General features: G+C 37.8%; 1 protein-coding gene across 4 annotated transcripts; it reads left to right on the forward strand.

The window, feature by feature from the left end:
* Nucleotides 1-1,478: 1,478 nt before the first annotated feature.
* On the forward strand, nt 1,479-18,620 carry parvg (parvin, gamma). 4 transcript variants are annotated; one of them, XM_047383173.1, is made up of 13 exons: nt 1,479-1,709; nt 2,459-2,604; nt 5,215-5,279; nt 5,965-6,067; nt 6,196-6,339; nt 9,192-9,307; nt 9,393-9,448; nt 9,531-9,568; nt 9,673-9,734; nt 12,372-12,440; nt 12,569-12,670; nt 13,379-13,451; nt 17,476-18,620. In XM_047383173.1, exons 2-13 carry the CDS (start codon nt 2,541-2,543, stop codon nt 17,547-17,549), a joined length of 966 nt encoding a protein of 321 aa, XP_047239129.1. In that variant the 5' UTR covers nt 1,479-1,709; nt 2,459-2,540; the 3' UTR covers nt 17,550-18,620. The 4 variants fall into 4 exon arrangements, with proteins under 4 accessions (XP_047239129.1, XP_047239119.1, XP_047239149.1 ...); XM_047383163.1 differs by having other exon boundaries at nt 2,491-2,604; XM_047383193.1 differs by having other exon boundaries at nt 2,491-2,604; nt 9,534-9,568.
* Nucleotides 18,621-20,921: the final 2,301 nt, after the last annotated feature.

Consider the following 20,921-nt stretch of genomic DNA (forward strand, 5'->3'; position numbering starts at 1 on the left):
GCTCAATTGGCCTGCCAACTCTCCTGACCTGAACCCCATAGAGAATCTGTGGGATATTGTGAAGAGAACGTTGAGAGACTCAAGACCCAACACTCTGGATGAGCTAAAGGCCGCTATCGAAGCATCCTGGGCCTCCATAAGACCTCAGCAGTGCCACAGGCTGATTGCCTCCATGCCACGCCGCATTGAAGCAGTCATTTCTGCCAAAGGATTCCCGACCAAGTATTGAGTGCATAACTGTACATGATTATTTGAAGGTTGACGTTTTTTGTATTAAAAACACTTTTCTTTTATTGGTCGGATGAAATATGCTAATTTTGTGAGATAGGAATTTTGGGTTTTCATGAGCTGTATGCCAAAATCATCCGTATTAAGACAATAAAAGACCTGAAATATTTCAGTTAGTGTGCAATGAATCTAAAATATATGAATGTTAAATTTTCATCATGACATTATGGAAAATAATGAACTTTATCACAATATGCTAATATTTTGAGAAGGACCTGTACATTCAGTTTTCAAAGCTATAAAAGCTACAAAAGCAGTGCACCTTAAGTGCAGTGTCTTCTTGCTATGTCGGGAGGATCCTAGTTTGGGGCAATTTCATGCTTTTAAATGAGTCTCAGAGGAGGTCTGGACTCCTCTCACTGTGCTCCTGAAGTTGTCTGGCCCTGCGGTGCTGCCTGGAGACCTTAAATGTTAAAATGTACAGAGCACGTCTGCTCATGCATTTTCCAACCAAACTGAATAATTGAGAGAATAGATGAGTCAATCTAGATGGAGATCTTACTCCATGGTTCAGCTGCATGATTTTTTTTTTCCTTCATCTCGCCTATCAGGAAATAAAAGCCAAGACTCAAACTAAATAAGAATTTGATTTGATCTCTTACGTATGTGATAGGGCAGATTTGCTTTGGAGTTTTGTGAGAGATTGACTTTGGAACAGGCAATTCCTACAATTTGGGTTGGGTAAAGGATTTATGGATTTATTTTTAGGCCTTTGTTTTCTTGTCTCATACCTTTGTTGCTATGGTAACCTTTCATATCACCCAAATTGCCCCTTCGTCTCCCTTATGGGTGGTCTTTTTTCCTTTTCCTCAGCAATGCCTGTGCACACACAGTTTTTTTTTTTTTTTGTCTTATTTTTGTCTGTCTCAATTCGGCTTTCATTTTGTCTGGTTTTTGCTGTTTTTGACATAGATTTCAGAAGGCTGGACACCAGCTGTCATCAAATTGAGCAAACCATAGATAGAGAAATATGAGAGGAGTCTGAATGTTTCAGGCTTCAACGAGTCATGTTTCTCTCAGGCTTCATGAGGTGGATATTTCTCAAAAAATACATATAGCTCTCTGTTTACACTTCACTCGTACTCGAGTTTATTATAATATCAAATTCGGATTGTGTCACTGAACACAAACAGCCTTATCTGAAAACGCTCTGATGCAAATGTATCAAAAAGAGGAAGTGCTACCTTCCTTCATGCCACATCCTTTCAGTTGTGCTTGTCTTCCTTTTTGACCCTCAAACGATCATATTCTTTACAACTTTGTGCAGTTGGGTCTATTGCTCTCATAAGAGCCTCCTTGCAGATCTGAGAGCAGCCCTCAACTTCTTGCACCAGTGTTTTGACGGTTTGTGAAGTTAACATAGAGGAATTCGCTTCAGCAGAACTACACTTGTTGTAGTGGTTGCTTTCAGTGGGCTGAAGGTAAGCGTATTCAGAAAGTCTTTATGTTTATGACCTTGTTTGAAAGTTACTGTCAACCTGAGGAAATATAAGGCACACATACATAAAACACATGTGGGGAAGAAAAAGTTGCTCACGGAGGCTTTCCTCCTCTCCGGATCCAGGAAACTACTGCTCAACATGTTACATGTCATGTCTGTTTTATCAGAATGTATGACTTTGTGTGTTTGCTGTGGTTTGTCTGAAACCGCAAGGATTTTAAATATTCTGAGGTAGAGGCAGAGCCATGCAACCCTGCAGGGGTCGATGGTACCAGATCTGCTATGTGCGCTTCTTACAAACAGAATAAGGAAGTGAACAAACCTGACATTTCCCATTTCAGTGTGAAGAGTTTTTGACTAGATCAGTGAGATAGCCGTTGGTTTTGGAAACTGCAACTTTTTAAAAACCTTTTGCTGGAAATCCACAGTTGTTCAGCAAAACTCAATGCAGTTTGTCTTTGGACTTTCATAAGTGGGACTTTTACAGTACCTTTCAAAAGTTTTCACACCCCTCAATCATAAACTTCAATGTAGATATAGAATAGAATAGACATCAATAGAATCGACATCTTCCCCTGCCGGTCAGCAAATTGATCCCCAGCAGCAGCAGAAAGAAGAGTAATATACTTAAAGACACCAAGCTGTTTCTAAGAGAGGGACTTTCCTTCAACCCCACTCATAAGGAGTGTTTCTATGCTGCTGCCATTTGTACATTCACCTTTTCCACAGCAAGCATTTGAGAGCAGCTGACTCTTCTGCAGATTCCTGCCAACAGGTCAGCAAAGTGACTGCAACACCCAGAGGAGGAAAGATGGAGGCTGCCAATTTTGAATACCACAAAGAGGAAGACCCCCTGGAGGTTGAGTCTTTTCAAGGTATGTGTGCCTTAAATGAAGTGGTAGGTCATGCAGTTTACGGACAAGCACCTGCATCCCATTTATCAGGACTCACATTGGATTGAACAATTATCTTAACCATGTGGCCCTTTCTTGAAACTGTCAGTTGATTCAGAACTATTTTATGTTTCAAATATTTAGCCACGATTTGTCACCATACCATTCCGTGTTAGAAACATTCATTTAGCCTTTAGTTATTGCAATGAGACTACACTAGGTACCTTAGTAAAATGGGCTAATTTTGTAGCTATTGTAGCAGGAAAAATGATGAAGACAGATTGTAAAAAACTCAGACTAAAACAATATCCTGGCTCACACAGCAGCAGCAGTGTGGCCATGTCATATGAAATGCATAACTGTATAAATGAGGCGCACATTTGTTTGATCTTGAGTGGATGTGTTAATTTTATTACAGTGAATTTATTAGTACTAACTGGTTTCTGGACATTTCTGATTGCATTTATCGTAATTGTTTTTACGTTTTATTTATTTTAACTGTCAAAAGCCCTTCAAGGGACAGGTGCTGAGAATTAGCTATGGCTATAAGCACTATGATACAGGCATCAGATTATTTTGCATAATGATCTATGCTTATTGTATCTGTCCCTACCAAATAAAAATTTCTAAAATATTTCTAAATATTAATTAATAATTTCAAAATATAAGTATATGTGTATCATGTTAACTTAACTGGAACCAATACATCTTGTTATAACCCCAAATGTAACTGCTTTTCAAAATCTGAAACACATTTGGCCAAACCTGCAATTTAACATTTCAATATTTTCTTTTTTTTACTTGAAACTGTGATAGTTGGTACTAAATTTGGTCTCTGTTCAAATTTGTGTTTTTTCTTACAGTGCTGTTGTGTATATTGACATAATGTTAAGTAAAAAATTATTCATACCTCTGGCAGAAATTGATTTATTATTATTTTCATTGAACCCATAAATTAGTTTCTGATACGATGAGACAGGTATTGTTGAAAAGATAATAAAAAAAAATTTAAAAGGTCTTTCAGTTTTGAAAACAAAATAAAATTTTTTGCGCTGCGCTGATGGTGTGGGGGTTAAGCGCGCGGCCGTGTACGGAGGCTGCGGTCCTCGGGGCGGCCGTCCCGGACCCGGTAACGTTTGCTGGGTGTCACCCCCTCTCTCTGCCCCTCTTTCCTGTCTGCCTACTGTCAAAAAATGAAAAATAAAGGCCACTAGTACTGAAAAAATATTTTTAAACTATTTGTCATATCCTTTTCAAAGATTTTAAATGGTGTTACAGCAATCAAACCCTTCTTACAATTGCTGACCAGCTTTCTGCATGTTTTCATTAGTATTTTGACAATTTGTCTTGTGGATCAAATCAAACAGTTACAGAGGGAAGCACTGTAATATTTTCAACTAAGTTTGAAATATTTAAATATTTGTTTTTTATTTGTTAGCTTCATACTGTTACATCATACAATTATTGGTGACGACCTGCACAACAGCCTTGAAATAAATGTGTTCATTGAAACTTGGAGTCCCCAGGATGCAACTCCTAACAGTTAGTGAGCTAGCAGTGAGCTCTGGAGATGTTTTATTATCCTCCTCAATATATGTGGAGGCAAGATTAACATGGATCCTCATCTAGCCTTGTAGTTGTTTTGACCTTTTTAATCATTGCTGTACTGCAGATACAGGCAAGTTTTGGCAAGTAAGTATTTTTGACTTTCTGTAATCAATTTTCTGTTTTGTAATGAGCAAACTACATTTCCCCTACTTAAATGGCATGTTCTTCTCCCTTTCCTTTTGAATAGTGACTAAAACAAATGGTCATTTTTATGCCTCCTAGAACTAGGAAGTCATGTTTTACTCATTAAAATTTCCCAGACCCTCTGGTCAAGTTAAAAACTAAAGTTTAAATTGTATTATACCTTCAGTTACAGTGTCAAAAAGTGTGGGACTGCTAATTGGGTAGGAACCAATTTAATGTGCGTTTTTTTTTTCCCACTGAATGAATGTACTCCAATTAAATGTTGAATGTTTCTATATTTCTCAGTGTGAGAGTATGCTACATTAAAAAATAAAAATGTTTATTTTACTTTTTCATTTTTTACACTTCTTTATCATGGGTACAACTAACTGTGGAGGGTGCTATAAATGAAATTTGAGTACAAATATATAAAGAAGAGAAATAGACCAAAATAATTTAACTGCAGTATCCGTTAGCCTTTGATCAGGCCTCTGTATCTTTCTGAAGTCTATATATTGTTGTCAATATGCTACATTTTCCATCATCTCCTTTCTTCATACCCAAATGGTTTCATCAGAAGGTTGTTTTTGTCCCTTGCTACAAACTCCTGTCTGCATGTGGAAACAGCTCTGCTGATAGTAAAGGTTGGCCCAGATTAAAAGGCTAAAAGATAAAATAAAGTACATAAAGCACTGCGGAGTCAGGTGATGGTTTTGAGTAGGTATGTTATTGAAGGACTCACTTGGTTCCTTTTGATCCATTATCTAAAAAACAGTTGAACGCCTTTTCTGGCAAAACAATTAGTGATTATATAAAACGGCTTAAAAAGTCATGTAATAAACCATTTTCATTTTTGCACAGGAGAGAAAAGGAAGATCATCCAGCCAACTTCTTTAAAAGACCCCACATTTGAAAACCTAAAGCAGGTAGAAAATAATTTGTTTTTTTTTCTTTGTATATCTGTTAACATTCACAATTTAGCTATGATAGATACATTGCCTTGCAAAAGTATTTTCTAACACTTTTCAATATTTTATCATGTCACAACCACAAACTTCCACTCTATTTTATTGGGACTTTATGTGATAGTGCAACACAAGGTAACATATATTGTAAATTGGAAGTAAAATGATAAATGGTTCTCAACATATTTTGCAAATAAAAGGTTTTCTAACCATGAATGGGACAAAATGTGGAAATGTTCAATGGTCATTTTTGCAAGGCACAATATCATCAGAGCTCTACAATGGTTTACTTGAATATATGCATTTTTTCATGTGAATGTAAGGTACAGATATGTGTGATAAGAGGGTGAGGTGGAAGGGTTAGTGAAAGTTTAATGAACATAATTATAAGAGGAGATAGACACATGAAATTATAAATACAGTTTCAGATCAGAAAAGTAGCAAGTGGAAATAGCAGCTTTTAGTTTGGTAGTATATGTCTCTATTTCCGTCCAATTCATTTTTACCTCATCTCTAAGAATAGATAAAGTTAATTTAAAAAACAGGCTCCCATGCTGTTTTTCTGCTACATTGGTGAAAGAAAAACGTTTGTGAGAAGATGTTGTGTTTGATGTTTCTGACTGTGTGAATTATTGTGTCCTGAGAGACATTGGTTGATTGGATCAATACGACATTGAAACCAGAGCACATTGTGATTCAAAGTCTGGAGGAGGATCTGTATGATGGACTCGTACTTCATCACCTGCTGTGTGAGATGTTACTCATTTGATGTTCCATTATAATTACCATTTCAATAACTAGAGGAAGAAAAGATGAATTAGGCAGTTTCATAAACTCAGCTCTAACCTTAGACATAATGTTTTCCTGGTTTCTGCAGCCAGTTTAGGTGGTGTGAAATTAGCCGTGGAGGAAATAGCACTGACCAGCGCCGCTCAAATCCGTAAGCTGGAAGTGATCATGAAAGAGCTGGATGAGAGGCTGGGCATGCCAGACAGCAGCCTGATCAAATGGGATGTCAAACGTGAGTCATGCACAAAAGCAACAAGTGAACAAATGTTCCCTTCTGGCACCAACGTCAGCTTCATATCACAACAGGCTATGGTGGCAGCTTGAGGGTGCCATCTAAGCTTGCCAACTGGAAGGAATATACAAAGTGAGATCATATTTGCTATGTGAACAATAAAACCAAGAAAACCCAGGTTGATTCCCAGATTTTACATGCAACTGAACAGCTGTCTGTGAAACCTGTGTACTCATGTTTTTATGATATCACCCATCCTTTCTTTATAATGATGTGACCTTCCAAACCTAAACTGAAATGGTTTAGCGCCTGATGATGCAGAGAAACGTGACTTTCCATTTAATCTTGGTTTTAGAAACTGCAGCTCCTAAAATGACTGGTTTATAACAAGTGAAGGAAAATTTGCAGGTTTTTAGTTTGAGTGTTACTTGAATTCAGACTGATTTCTCAGCAACCATGATCACTGCTCTGATCAGTGCATTTTGATACCACAGCAAAACCAACTGATTGCAAACAGTCATTTTTTTTCTCCATAAGGCAGAAGACTGAAGAGTTGTTTACCTTTTTGAAGACTATTGACGTGCAGTTTACTGTCTATTTGTTGACTTTTATTCTGAAAGCCATGGTCTTCAGAAATGTTGGTATCAACGAGATAAAAAACAAACAAAAAATTACCAGACAGAAAGATTTAATACTCATCTTTAAACTTAAACATTTGTGCAGTGGATAATAATTCCAGTTAAGTGGCTACTTACTAGCCAGTTCAGAAAACCAGTAGGTTTTGCTAATTGCTGTGCTAACTGACAAGCTAACCCCTGTGAAGCTAAAAGCTGTGAATTTCTTAGCATTTAAAGCATTCAGACAGTAGATGAACATGTTGAGCATGGAAGGGTTACAGGTCTCATGGTATATCAAGATAATATATTATAAACACAGTTTGGGATTTGTGAAACCTTTATTTGATTAGTGAAAGTTAAATAAAGAGCCATATCAGTACTCTTGTTGCTACTGGACAACATTAGAACTAATCTAGCTCCAAAACGACAGTACTTAGAGTCTTCAAACCTGGACTAGATTATTCTACACTAATAGCAGAATCTTTAAAACCCAGTTTGGGATTTTTGAAAGCTTTATTTGATTTGTAAAAATTTAATAAAGGGCCATATCAGTATTTTTTATTTTTTTTGCATTTGGACCATCTTAGAACTGGTCTTGCTTTCTTAGAAAATAAGAGAGACTGAAGAAAGAGGAGCAGCAAAAACAATCATGTAAACAAAGAACAAAAACATTTCTGAAAACAACCAGAGCTAAATGTCTTTTTTTGCTGTAAGAGAGAGGGGGTTTTGATGCAGCTTGGAGCAGAAACAGAGACATGATAATCTTTAAAATATACAAGAAAATATGTTTAAGAAAGAACTGCATTAGTAATAAAAATATTGTATAAGATTGGCGTTGTGCATTTTCTTACTTTTTTTTAAGTAGGGACTATTTTATTGAGATATCTTACTCACCCACAAACAAACATCCCTTTTATCTTCTTTTGAATTTTCTTTAAGTTATGCTCATTATGTGATATTAGTATAGAACAATCTAGTCCAGGTTTGTACTGTAGTTTTGGGAGCAGGAGCATGATAGTAGAAATGCAAAAAAAAAAAAAGCACTAATGTGGCCCTTTATTAAACTTTCACAAATCAAATAAAGGTTCCACCAATCTCAGTATACGATAATCTAGTCGAAGTCTGAAGTGTCTAAGTACAGACGAATTTTTTTCAGCCGAATTTCTGCAGTTGAATTTTTTTCAGGCGAATTCTTGCAGGTGAATTTTTGTAGGTGAAATTTTTACTGGTGAATTTTAAGTACAAAAACAAATCACGTACATAATTGCCCAGGATAAAAATTCAGCCTTAAAAACTCTGTCAAAAAATGTCGGATTCTAAAGAGACAATTTTACTTCCATAGGATTAAACCTTTGATTCTAATAAAATATTTTTAACTAAAATAAATTGATTGGTGTATTGTCATGGGAACATGAAATATATGACTCTGCTTTTACTGACAACACACCTGAGCTGAATTGAACAGTCTTAAATTAATACATTATATTATTTTAAGCAGCAAGAGACAGTTGTTACTCAGCTGTAAATGTAAAACATGTTATTCATTATTGTTTTAGATTTGTTTTACAGAATTACAGTATTTTTACTCATGTTTACAGTGAGAATCTCGAACTGGCCGATGCCTAATATTCATTAATGGAAGTTGCACAGTGTCTAAAACATTAAGACACACAGTGATCATTGGTCCCCTTTGCTAAAAAATAGGATCACCTCTTGGGCCTCCATACTTACTTAAAAGACTGGTGTCAGTCACAACACCCTGACATTGTCAAAAGCCTTCAGCAGCTTGGGACATATCTCCACCCCTGGCCGCCTTGCTGCCTTGGAGATACCTCAACAACCTCTACTGGGGTGATGGACTCACCCTCTTCAAGATCTCAGAGTCCGCCTCTCCACAGAGGACATGGTAACTGTATTGAGGAGATCATCAAAGGTCACTGTCCAACGATATGCTCAGCCCGGGTCCCCCTTCCACCACAAACCAAACGTAGCCTGGGATAAGTCCCTTTTTTCCCTGTTTGAATCAAGAAACAATGTTCAAGAACATCCCTGAAAGATGTTCTCCATAGCCTCTCCGAATGCAATCCAAAGTTAGCCTTTTTAGTTGTGCCTCTGTTTTGTTTATCCAACATCCTTTTGGTTTGTCTTAGTTGCCATACAGTGTGTTTGAAATCTGTCACATCAGTGCAAACTGTAGATTGTTTTGTGTTTTGTTCTCTGTTGTTTGCCTGTCAGTCATCCACAACAAAGATCTCCTGGCTACCATTCATCTGCTGGTTGCCATGGCAAAAGCCTTCCAGCCTAAGCTAAATCTGCCAGCGAATGTGCAGATTGAAGTTGTCATAGTAGAAGTAAGCCTTTCCTGCCCCAGATCTGCCTTTAACATACCTGGTGAAATTCTCACACAGTTAAAGCTAATATTTCCTTTTTACCCAGGTCAGTAGAAGTGGAATCAAATCTGAGGTGCAGACCGAAGTCCTGACAGAGGACAGGTAAGTTGATTTATGTGTCTTGCTTATGTCTTACTCAGATTTCATAAAATAAGTCATCTCACATTTATAATGTCTTTTTCAGCAGAAAAACTGACTCCGATTCCTCTAGCAAGTCTGAAAGTGAGTGAGAGTGGTCAGAGGTTGAGTTGATGGGACATCTTGAATGTCATCCAAACACCATTAAAGGCTACTAACACATTTTTCTGGATGTCTCACCAACCCAGGGGAAGACCCCATCGAGCAACTGCTGAAGCTTGAGGCCAACAAGGTCAACACAGTGAAGAAGGTAAACAAAAGGACAGGAGGAGACATGCTGGGATTATTCAAGGTGTTGAAGCTCTCAACACCCGTGAGGGACTTAGCGGCATTGCATAAAACACCTTCTTATACTGTGTGGGCTTGTGGTCTACACCTCAACCTTCACTACAGTGAACAAGTCTTTTCAGCCCTGTCACAGTAACCTTTGTCTTGAGTGATTATTCCATGCTGCAGTCCCAGTCTAAAAAAGCTTAGTCATTTTAATATGTGTTCATAAAAATTGGCCAACTGGGAATTAAAGGACTGTTGATTTATGTATGTGTAATGAAGGATTATCCAGTTAATGCAGTTTAGCTCGGAAATATTACAGAATGTTTACTTACCTAAAATTAGCATCCACAATTAGTAATGCCTGTGAATCAGTGCATCAGGGATTACAGGTATATTAGCTTTACATTCACAGGTAAGTCAAAGTTTTTTATGGAGAATAAAACAGTTTAAATACATTTAACAAGACCTGCAATGCAAAAAGGAAATCTGAGGATAATTTAAAGAGAAAGAAACAGTAAAATGCACATTTAAAACAATTAGCTGAGACATGATAGAAAAGACCTAAAATTAGTAGAAAACAACAGCCTCTTTTACAAAACATTTCCGTCATGACCCCGAGAAGACGAGCTGCCTACAAGCTCCTTCTGGACATTTATTAATTACTAGCGGATATGGTGATATCCAGCACAGCTGTGAGTTTATAGAAATATACAGCAGTGCAGTACGACAGGAGCTATGGCGTGGCATCAACAACAGCCCTACACATATAATCTCTCCATACTGTTCGTTTATAGACAATTATGACAATTATGACTCAGTGTAGCGATCTTGTTTTTAACTGAGCAAATGCTCCAAATTTAAGTGTATCTTGACTTCTACCATTGGAAGTCCTGCGACCGACTGGTGGCACAAACTCTAAATTAGCACTACATCATTAACAATCAGTAACAACTTTTAAAATATATCCTTTTACAAACAGAGAGTCAGTGCAGGGCTGTGGCATGATCCATTTTCCTGGTGGTCGTCAGGGCTATGGCAGCAAGATTTTGGATAAGCTACAATGGCATGATTGATTTTTTTAAAGACTGGTAAAGACACCATTACAATAATCTGAAATACTAAAACGTAAAGCCATGACCAGTATTTTTGTTAATAGTTTTGGCTTTATAGGTCTGTGTCTAAAACCACACCGAGGTTACATGTTGAGTGAATCTAGTTGATTGCCGACTTCAAACATTTCGTTTTGGGGACCAACAACGACGTCTGTCTTTTCTGCATTAAGTTGGAAAAAAATCTGATCCATTCACTTATTGATGTAATGACTGATTGACTCTAAGAAACTTCTAAAATATATCGTATCAGCAGCATACTTATGTTTTAATACTTTTAAAGAAGATAGGGGAAGCATGTAATAACAGTGGCCCAACAATGGAGCCTGAGAAACCCCATGTGTGATTTTTGTTCACCCAGATGTATAATTTCCAGATGACACAACATAGTCTTGGTCTGCCAAATAAGATCGGAACCAATTTAGCACAGTGTCATAAATTCCCATCAATTTTCCAGTTTATCATTTAGTAGGTTATGATCAGCTGCATCAAATGCAGCATTGAGATTCAGTAAAGTGAAAACAGAAGTGTTTGATGCATATCTATGTCCTTTTAAACATTTAGAAGTGCAGTATTAGATCTGTGATGTGTTGAAAACCCAGCTAGAAACAGCCAAAGAGTTTATTTTTTATCAAAACTCAGTTAATTTGTTGATGAAATTTCAGTCATCCTTGCCAAACATTGTCAGGTTAGGTATGGACCTTATAGTGTTTGGCCTGTATTGCTATACTTTATTCTGTCTCTCTACAAGGAAATATCCTGTTTGTTATATCAGGCCGCAGTTATCATAAGGCTACACTGTCATTAAGCATTAGACAGAGCTGCTGTAGACCAATGTCCTATATGAAGATGGACCTTTAGATGTATTCAGTGCGCTTAAACGGGTTTTGTTGTGCTTTTATGAATGAGGTCTCTTCCATACTGTCTCAACTAGATTGCTTTGACATTTCCAGGTATTTCAGAGTCCGGCATTTCAAATTACTGTTTTCATCCACATTCTCAAATCTAAGGATATGAACATTTTCAGTACCAATAGAAACCGTTAAAAGTAAACTAATTAAAGGTGTTCCAAAAGTGTTTTGGCTTTTTAAATTATTTACAGTGATAACTGGTATTTTCATTGTTTGTGGGTTTAACCGCTAAGAATACATTGCACCTAAACCTGCAAAGAATAAGAACTTGCAGGTTTTATTCCCAGAGGAGAAGCACACTGCTCCTGTTGCATTAGTTTGACGGCTGTTTATTGGGCTGCTACTCAGTGTACTGCAGTTAGGCTTTGTGCACAGATTTCTGTCTCCTTCCAATTAGCTCAGCTAATCATCTTTTATATATTACTTTAACTTTCAGCTTTCTGACCACTCTATTGCATGACTAATCCTTTTAGCAAAGATCACAAGGCAGTCACATGGTGTAAAGATAATAGATGCTATTTTATTATGAGTCTGATTATATAATCGCCTACTGTTACTGAAACTAACATCAGCCTTTCAACTTCATAACTTCAGGCCATCTTACACTTTGTCAACCAGAACATGGCAAACCTGGGTCTGCATGTGGCTGATATGGACAAACAGGTACAGTATGACAGTTTTTTTTTATTACAGGCTGCCTGGTAATAAAAATAGACCCACTGTTTAGCTTTCCTGAGATTTTATCACTGTCCACGTGGACATGATCCAGAGTCCTGTGTTTTCTGTCCCAGTTTGCAGATGGAGTGATACTGCTGCTGCTGATTGGTCAACTGGAAGGTTTCTTTATCCCACTGTTTGATTTCAACCTGACCCCTGTTAATGACTCTGAGAGGGTATAGTATGATTTGCAATGTCATTTTTCATTTTAAAAAACTTTTTACCTTAGATTTCAATATTTTAACATGGAATATAGATAATAATAGATATTTGTTTTGCTGTTCGTGATGAAGTTCTTAAAACTCTTCAGTCTCTTTCCATAAGGCCTTACTTTTATGTGTCTAATTTCTTAACTAACCACTCAAAATCTGGCACAAGTGTCTTTTATGATATATGATTTTATCAAATTAATTTATACAATTACCATCATGAAGCAGATGCATGGTTACTCGTGCCATGGCTTAGTGTTACTGATATCTTTTATCTTAATTTTCTTGAGGCAACAGGATGGGCATATGAAGGTTAAACCTCTTTTATTTGAAATATGATGGGATCATGAATAATTCAGTGGTAAAGACAACATCTTTCCTCACAGAAAGATACACAATTAAATAATGTTAGCAATAATCAAGCATATATGTTAGTGCTTGATATTTAGTAATTGTATGTTAAAAACATTTCACACACTTATTGTGGAACTTTGAAATACAAGACATACAGTAGTTGTACCTGCAAAATTAAATATTGGTGTCCTGTCATTTCTGAACATTATTTGTATTTATTGAGAAAAAAAATATTTTAAACTACTTTAAATGTAAAATTTGAATAATTTAACCTCACTTGAATAAATTTGTTGTATTTTTTTGTTCTGTTTTTAACTTCAGCTTCAAAATGTGACCTTAGCCCTGGATCTTTTGAATGATATCGGCCTGCAGTTGCCCAGTATTGACCCACCAGGTGAGGAAATGTCACTTTTAATAGAAATAAAATAAATTTACCATATTACATAAAATACTGGACTGGTGGTAGAAAATGTACCATCTGTAAAATTACTGTAAACACAGTCAGATAGCTGAAAGCGCCCCAGCTCTAAGACAGCAGTGTTACACTAATTCAAATCATCTTCTCTATCAGCAGCATTTATCTGGCTGAAATAGAAAAAGCATAATTCGGTTTGTATGTCAGGCAGGATGTTTTGCCCATGGTAGATTTAATCTATGGAGTGAAGTGGAGTGGACTGAGGGATTCACAGTGATTCAGAGGAAAAAGATGACACTGGGGAATATAACTGAATGGGACTCCTGTCTCTGTTTTTATCCCTGAGAACGATTTTCATCATTCACGTAGAGAGGAGCAGTAGGAAACACAGCCTCCAAGGGGCAATGATGTCGTAGTGTCCTTTGATAGGAACAGGGATTAAACTTGGCTCTTGTGGCTATATGTACTGTAGGAGGGTTTGCCTGGAAGGAGGAATATATTTTCGTGGGCTATTCTGCTATTCTCTGTATAACTAAATTGTCAGACCCAAAATGTTGATTATATCAATTTACTGTAAAAAAAAAAATAGTATTTTCAGTTCCAACTTGAAAAATAGATAATCAATAGTAATTATCATATTACAATTTTTTGTGTTTGTGGCATAAGCTCCTGAATGTGAAGGTTTCTCACACAGTAAAAATTGAGCGATTTTTCTGAGAATTTCTTATCGTTTTCTTCAAATTCAGAAGTTTATATACACTAAGAAATTTTCCTTGAAATAATTTGGGAATGTGCAGATGACTGTGTTAAGGCCTAGTGGGATTAGGTTTGATTAAGGTTAATTCACAACATTTTAATTAAATGGTAGCACACCTGAGGATTTTAAGGCAAACCTCAAACACCCTCAAATTTCAAAGTACAGGCAAAAGATCAAGAAGAATATTGTTGGCCTCCTTAAGTCTGGTTCATTTTAGGCTACAATTTCCACTTGACAGAAGGTGCCATGTTCATCGAGCAATTGTTCGGGCAGTTACATGCAAGGAAAAGGAATGTCCAGCCGTGTTGCCATTCAGGAACGAAAGGGGTCCTATGTCCCAGAAATAAATGTGTTTTAGTGCGAAATATGCAAATCAACTGCAGAGCAAATGCAGAATATAAATAAGAGAGACTTTTTATCCACAGTGAAACAGGTCCTGTCCCAACACAAGCTGAAGGGCTGCTCAGAGAGGAAGAAGCCATTGCCCCAAAGGCAACATAAAAATCCCAGTTACAGTTTTCAGATGCACTCAGGGACAAAGACGTTACATTTTGGAGACATGTCCTGTGGTCTGATGAAACTAACATTGAAGTGTTTGGCTGTAATACGGAAGTCTTGTGGAAGGATACCTGAAATTAAACCTATTTGCATAGCATCGGAATGTATCGTAACACATCGTACCACATAGCATTGTATTGAGTCAACTAAAATTGTACCTCATTGTGTAGTACTGTGCAGTATCGTATTGAGCCACATTGTATCACACCAAAAGATATGGTATAACTCTTTATTGGATTGAATACAGTTGTACTGCAGAACAATGAATCATACTCCTCTGTATACAACTAAAACAAAGCATATCGTAGAAAACCATTAACATATACTTTTAAAAAAATTACGTTTTTTTTTGCTACTTTAACACATTGTTCCATCATATTTATCAATAGAAAAATAATATTATCTAACAATTTAAACCACATTACTGCAAATCATAGATCTAAGAAGGTGACTTTCATACATTAAGTAGTACCTATCTTCAGTTGCTGTATCTTTTTTTTCACTGGAAAGAAGAAAATGTAACTAGTTAAAGTGACATCTAGGGGTTAGAATCAGTAATTGGCAAATAGATCCGCCTCTCTTCTCTGCAAATCTGTTATTGACTAGATGAGCTTCTGGCTAAGCTTCAGCAGCCCTTGTACAAGCACTCTAACTTTTCCCACAACCTTCCCCCACCTGACATACACATGCTAAAAAAAATAAAGGGAACACTCAAATAACACATCCTAGATCTGAATGAATGAAATATTCTCATTGAATACTTTGTTCTGTACAAAGTTGAATGTGCTGACAACAAAATCACACAAAAATCATCAATGGAAATCAAATTTATTAACCAATGGAGGCCTGGATTTAGAGTCACACACAAAATTAAAGTGGAAAAACACACTACAGGCTGATCCAACTTTGATGTAATGTCCTTAAAACAAGTCAAAATGAGTCTCAGTATTGTGTGTGGCCTCCATGTCCCTGTATGACCTCCCTACAACACCTGGGCATGCTCCTGATGAGACGGTGGATGGTCTCCTGAGGGATCTCCTCCCAGACATGGACTAAAGCATCCGCCAACTCCTGGACAGTCTGTGGTGCAACTGTGGATGGAGCGAGACATGATGTCCCAGATGAGCTCAATTGGATTCAGGTCTGGGGAACGGGCGGGCCAGTCCATAGCTTCATTGTCTTCATCTTGCAGGAACTGCTGACACACTCCAGCCACATGAGGTCTAGCATTGTCCTGCATTAGGAGGAACCCAGGGCCAACCGCACCAGCATATGGTCTCACAAGGGGTCTGAGCATCTCATCTCGGTACCTAATGGCAGTCAGGCTACCTCTGGCGAGCACATGGAGGACCATGCGGCCCTCCAAAGAAATGCCACCCCACACCATTACTGACCCACTGCCAAACCAGTCATGCTGAAGGATGTTGCAGGCAGCAGATCACTCTCCACATTGTCTCCAGACTCTGTCACATCTGTCACATGTGCTCAGTGTGAACCTGCTTTCATCTGTGAAGAGCACAGGGTGCCAGTGGCAAATTTGCCAATCCTGGTGTTCTCTGGCAAATGCCAAGCATCCTGCACGGTGTTGGGCTGTGAGCACAACCCCCATTTGTGGACGTCGGGCCCTCATACCATCCTCATGGAGTCGATTTCTAACCATTTGTTCAGACACATGCACATTTGTGGCCTGCTGGAGGTCATTTTGCAGGGCTCTGGCAGTGCTCCTCCTGTTCCTCCTTGCACAAAGGCGGAGGTAGCGGTCCTGCTGCTGGGTTGTTGCCCTCCTACGGCCTCCTCCACGTCTCCTGGTAGCGCCTCCAGGCTGTGGACACTGCGCTGACAGACAGAGCAAACCTTCTTGCCACAGCTCACATTGATGTTCCATCCTGGATGAGCTGCACTACCTGAGCCACTTATGTGGGTTGTAGAGTCCGTCTCATGCTACCACGAGTGTGAAAGCACCACCAACATTCAAAAGTGACCAAAACATCAGCCAGAAAGCATAGGTACTGAGAAGTGGTCTGTGGTCCCCACCTGCAGAACCACTCCTTTATTGAGTGTGTCTTGCTAATCGCCAAAGATTTCCCCCTGTTGTCTATTCCATTTGCACAACAGCATGAGAAATTGATGTCCATCAGTGGACAGTTTGATCTCACAGAAGTTTGATTTACTTGGAGTTATATTGTGTTGTTTAAGTGTTCTCTTTATTTTTTTGAGCTGTGTATATGGCACCTTTTATTTTAAAGTAAAGTCTCTGCACTATAACTGATCATGTAAAAATCTGCACAATTAATCTTAGCCCAGAGACAGGAGTTAATTTAATTCATTTTTAGTGTCTTTTTAATTAACACGATGATTGTTGTAATGGAAGGAGGAATTTCAGGACTAAAGGCCTAAAATGGGAGCATGCCGTGTGCAATAATTAGATGAGCGAGCGATGGAGTCAATCTTAATGTCACGTTCATTCACTTAGTGAGTCTCACAAACTGCAAGCAAATTCAACAGGAGCCTATCTCACCAAGGACAGAGAGATCAAATTTCTGCCTAATGGATTTTTCCTGTCCTCCTGATCTATTGACCTGTTTGAGTGGATTGTGAGAGGAGCTTTTAGTTAATGTTGTCACACTCATACTGCCTTGACTTAGGGATGCTGATTTTGTAACGCTTGTCCTGTGAATATTGTGACAGATATTGTCTCTCAGGACATCGCTGCCACCTTGAAGGTGCTTTACGCCCTGTTCAAGAGGCACAAAAGTAATTGAGGGAGAGGACGCTGGCTGAAGACAAAAGCATGGCTGGAGATACAAAGAAGACAGGAAAAAATGTTCAATGTGGCAAACGCTGCTGCTTATGTTCATTTGTAGGGTTTAATGAATCTATGGCTGTATTTCTGTTGTTTGGGTCATACCTATTTTAAAACAGTGGGATCTATTTGGGAACATTTTTAGCTTTTATGAAAAAAAGCCTTTATGAAACCAATTAAAATGTTTCAAATGTCAGCTGGAGTATACCGAAAACGTTTTACTTAAAAATCTTGAAAATTCAGCTTGAAAAGTGTGTCTGTAAAATCCCTTTTCTTGATTACATTGTCAATCTTACTGTTGTTAAATTGAAGGCACCAAATACTTTAGTGTTATGTTTGAAGCAGCAGCTGCAGCAGCAAATTGTTTGAGCATAAGTATGTCTGAAAACTGAAAGTGAGAGATGTTACGTTATGGCTCTGCACAGCTGAGTAACAGATAGGAACGCATGACTGAAGCAGCTGATGAGAGTCAGTTTATGCAAATAAAGCTTAACATTCAGAAAACTAACATCTGACGACAGCAGAAAAGTAAAAAAATAAAGAAAAAGTCTCCTTATGCATCACAGTTTACAGAGCAGATTTGGTTTTACAGATTTTTGGTGCCAAAGCATTTCAGTGATGTGCCAAGTTTTATAAAAAATACCTGTTATGATTTAGTCTTCTTTTATCATAATTTAGCGTGATGTATTGTTACCTCTGAAGTTTTTGCAAAGCCTTTATGTACTTTTCTGACAGTGTGTCATCAGTATAAATAATATGTATTTCAAGTTATACTTTTACTGCAGATGCATGACTAATACAGTATTTAAAAATGTATTCAAGGTACAGTATGAGGTGTGGATGTTTTATTGACTGCATGAAGTTAATTATAACCTGACTGACAGCATGAATTATAGGTCATATTTTTCTTAGGTGTGTATGTAGTTCAATAAAGATTATGTCCCTGGAATTTCCATTTAGAAGTCTTCTGTATCTCGTCTTTCATCGTATTTCACATTCAGTCTGAATAAAATGGCCCATGATATGTTTATTGTTGCCGTATGACTCTCTTGTGTTTGTTGATGCGCCCTCCTGTGTTTCTGCTGATGTTCTGTGAATTCATATCTCAGCTCTACTGAATGGTTTGCAACTTATTTTTACACAGTTGCAGAGAGCAAGCTGTGAGAAACAAATAAGAAACACACTTGTAAAATCAAACATGGAAAACGTAAAGAATGCATTTTTCTATCTAAGTTTTCCAACATCAGTTATGAATATTTGATTAGTTGTTAGTACTTCCTTGGCCATATATTGTGTTGGTGCTTGCTTGTCCATCCATTTAGCCATCCCCATTTTCAGGGTTAACTGCTTTACCCTGGAAGGGCTGCAGATGATGTGATGCTGGGGCAGAAGAAGAGTTTGCCCTGGATGGGTATTAGGTTCATCACAGGTGTTGGGATTATGATTATTGTTTAATTAATATTTATGAACAATTATAATTTAAAATCACGATTTGAGAAAAATTAATTCCTCAACCAAAAATCCTTATTTATTAATCAAAATCAGAGATGTCCTCTGGTGTTGTAATTTGTGGCTCAAAGCCCTTGATAATTACAATTGTCAAATTCTCAGTAATAATTGATAACTATTACTAGATGTCACCTTTTAATCAACCGTTTCACTGAAATGTGGGGAACTTTGACCTTATTTTGACTGACAAAATCACTCTAGCTCAAAATAAACACAAACACTTTCTCTTTTTCTACGTGAATATTTATTAAACCAACAGCCCTAATAAACCACGCTCTTCCAATTCAAAAATCTTCACCTAATCAAACATGCAAAGTTCTACATAAAAGGGTAAGCAAGACTAAACAAAACAAAATAAAACAGCAGAGTGTGTATGAAATCAAACCAGCAGTTATGGCAGTTATGGCAAAATACAAGAGGAATATGGTGTTGACGAAGCTTTGAGAGCGGCCCCACCAAGATGTAGCTCGACGAGTCACAAAGTCATAAAACCCCCCACAGTTGTAGCTCAGGGGACACACAAAGGATCATAAAACGTTTGGCGGCAACCAGTAGCAGGATGCAGACAAAGAAAATGGTATAGTTTCACCATGAGGTTATAGTAGTCCAACTTTAAAATGTACCCTGAGCTTGCTCTCAGGTTTTAAAACAACACAGCAAAACGCACACAGCTTGAAAAGCACAGCGGCCTTCAGATGTCCAACAGCAATCAAAAGTTCAATGAAATATTGCATGCACATTCAATTTAGAATACATTGGACTAAAAGTGGCTATTCTAAATCGCCCTAAAATCCTACTCTATCCTGCCCAAGCTATCTTAATAGAAATAAAAAAATGAACACACTCTTACTTGGTGTAGTCTTCCTTGGAGCAGAGAGGTAGAAAAATAAAGGGGGGGAAGAGTTTCCACGCATCCGTGGGTAACTCAGGAGAATGGTCTGGCCTCGTCCTTTGGCCTCCTTGGCAGAAAGGTGAAAAATATGACGGACCGTCACTAGTCGACTGGAATAAAAAAACAAGGATTAAAATTTCTTCTTGAAACCTCCGTGGTTTTTTGGTTACATGTTGAATCCATGTCTTCGATAGGTAAAGTTGAAACTTACAAGCCTTCTTATTCTTGTCAGTTTAATTTGCTTAGTTTTCTGGCCAATGGGAGGATGAATGAAAGTCCACGTGTGAGTTTCTTCTCCAAAATGACATTTCAGTTGCGAGGTAACCACGTCTCGGTTCCAAGCTGAAAAGCGCCTCAATAAAGGGCTCACCTTACTATATAGCCCACTGTGATGTCAGAACTGGCATGCTCCCGTCCTATCAGCTGAGGTGCCCTCTGGGATTTGTAGTAGCAGACTATTCTGGGGTACAAAATGGCCGATGACAAAGAACAGCATAGTGGCATCCAGCAACGTACAAATGGTCCAATATTCAGCAAACGAATGGTCCAACACAGAGCATGTTCAGTCAGTGCAATACCTAATTACAAGTAGTTTAAAGATACATTTTCACATCACTAAAATCTACATAACAGGTACTTTTGTACTCCTACTCAGTCCAGGTTTCATCTAGATGTGTTAAAATTCAACTTTTTTGTTCATTTGTTTGTTTCCATTTATCAGAATCAGAAATGCAATTATTTGCCACGTTTGTGCAAACAAACAAGGAATTTGACTTCGACGCAGATTTTCAGATGAGGGGAGAAAGATAGTCGGGTCCTGGAGCTTCCCTGGTCAGGTCATCTGTTGGGAAGCTTTTTCTTTAGCTTCCTGTCGTAGCGTTTCTTAGCTGCCAGGATCTACTTGGCCAGTTTATTTCATTAAGAAAATAA

The sequence above is a fragment of the Girardinichthys multiradiatus genome, chromosome 2 (assembly GCF_021462225.1).
Source record: "Girardinichthys multiradiatus isolate DD_20200921_A chromosome 2, DD_fGirMul_XY1, whole genome shotgun sequence".
NCBI lineage: Eukaryota > Metazoa > Chordata > Actinopteri > Cyprinodontiformes > Goodeidae > Girardinichthys > Girardinichthys multiradiatus.

Excerpts from the sequence above, each read along its gene's own strand:
- parvg (XM_047383173.1), top strand. The coding sequence starts at position 2,541 with ATGGAGGCTGCCAATTTTGAATACCACAAAGAGGAAGACCCCCTGGAG. Across the intron at positions 6,340-9,191 it reads GATCAAATGGGATGTCAAAC|TCATCCACAACAAAGATCTC; the intron begins GTGAGTCATGCA and ends TTTGCCTGTCAG. Across the intron at positions 9,308-9,392 it reads TTGAAGTTGTCATAGTAGAA|GTCAGTAGAAGTGGAATCAA; the intron begins GTAAGCCTTTCC and ends CTTTTTACCCAG.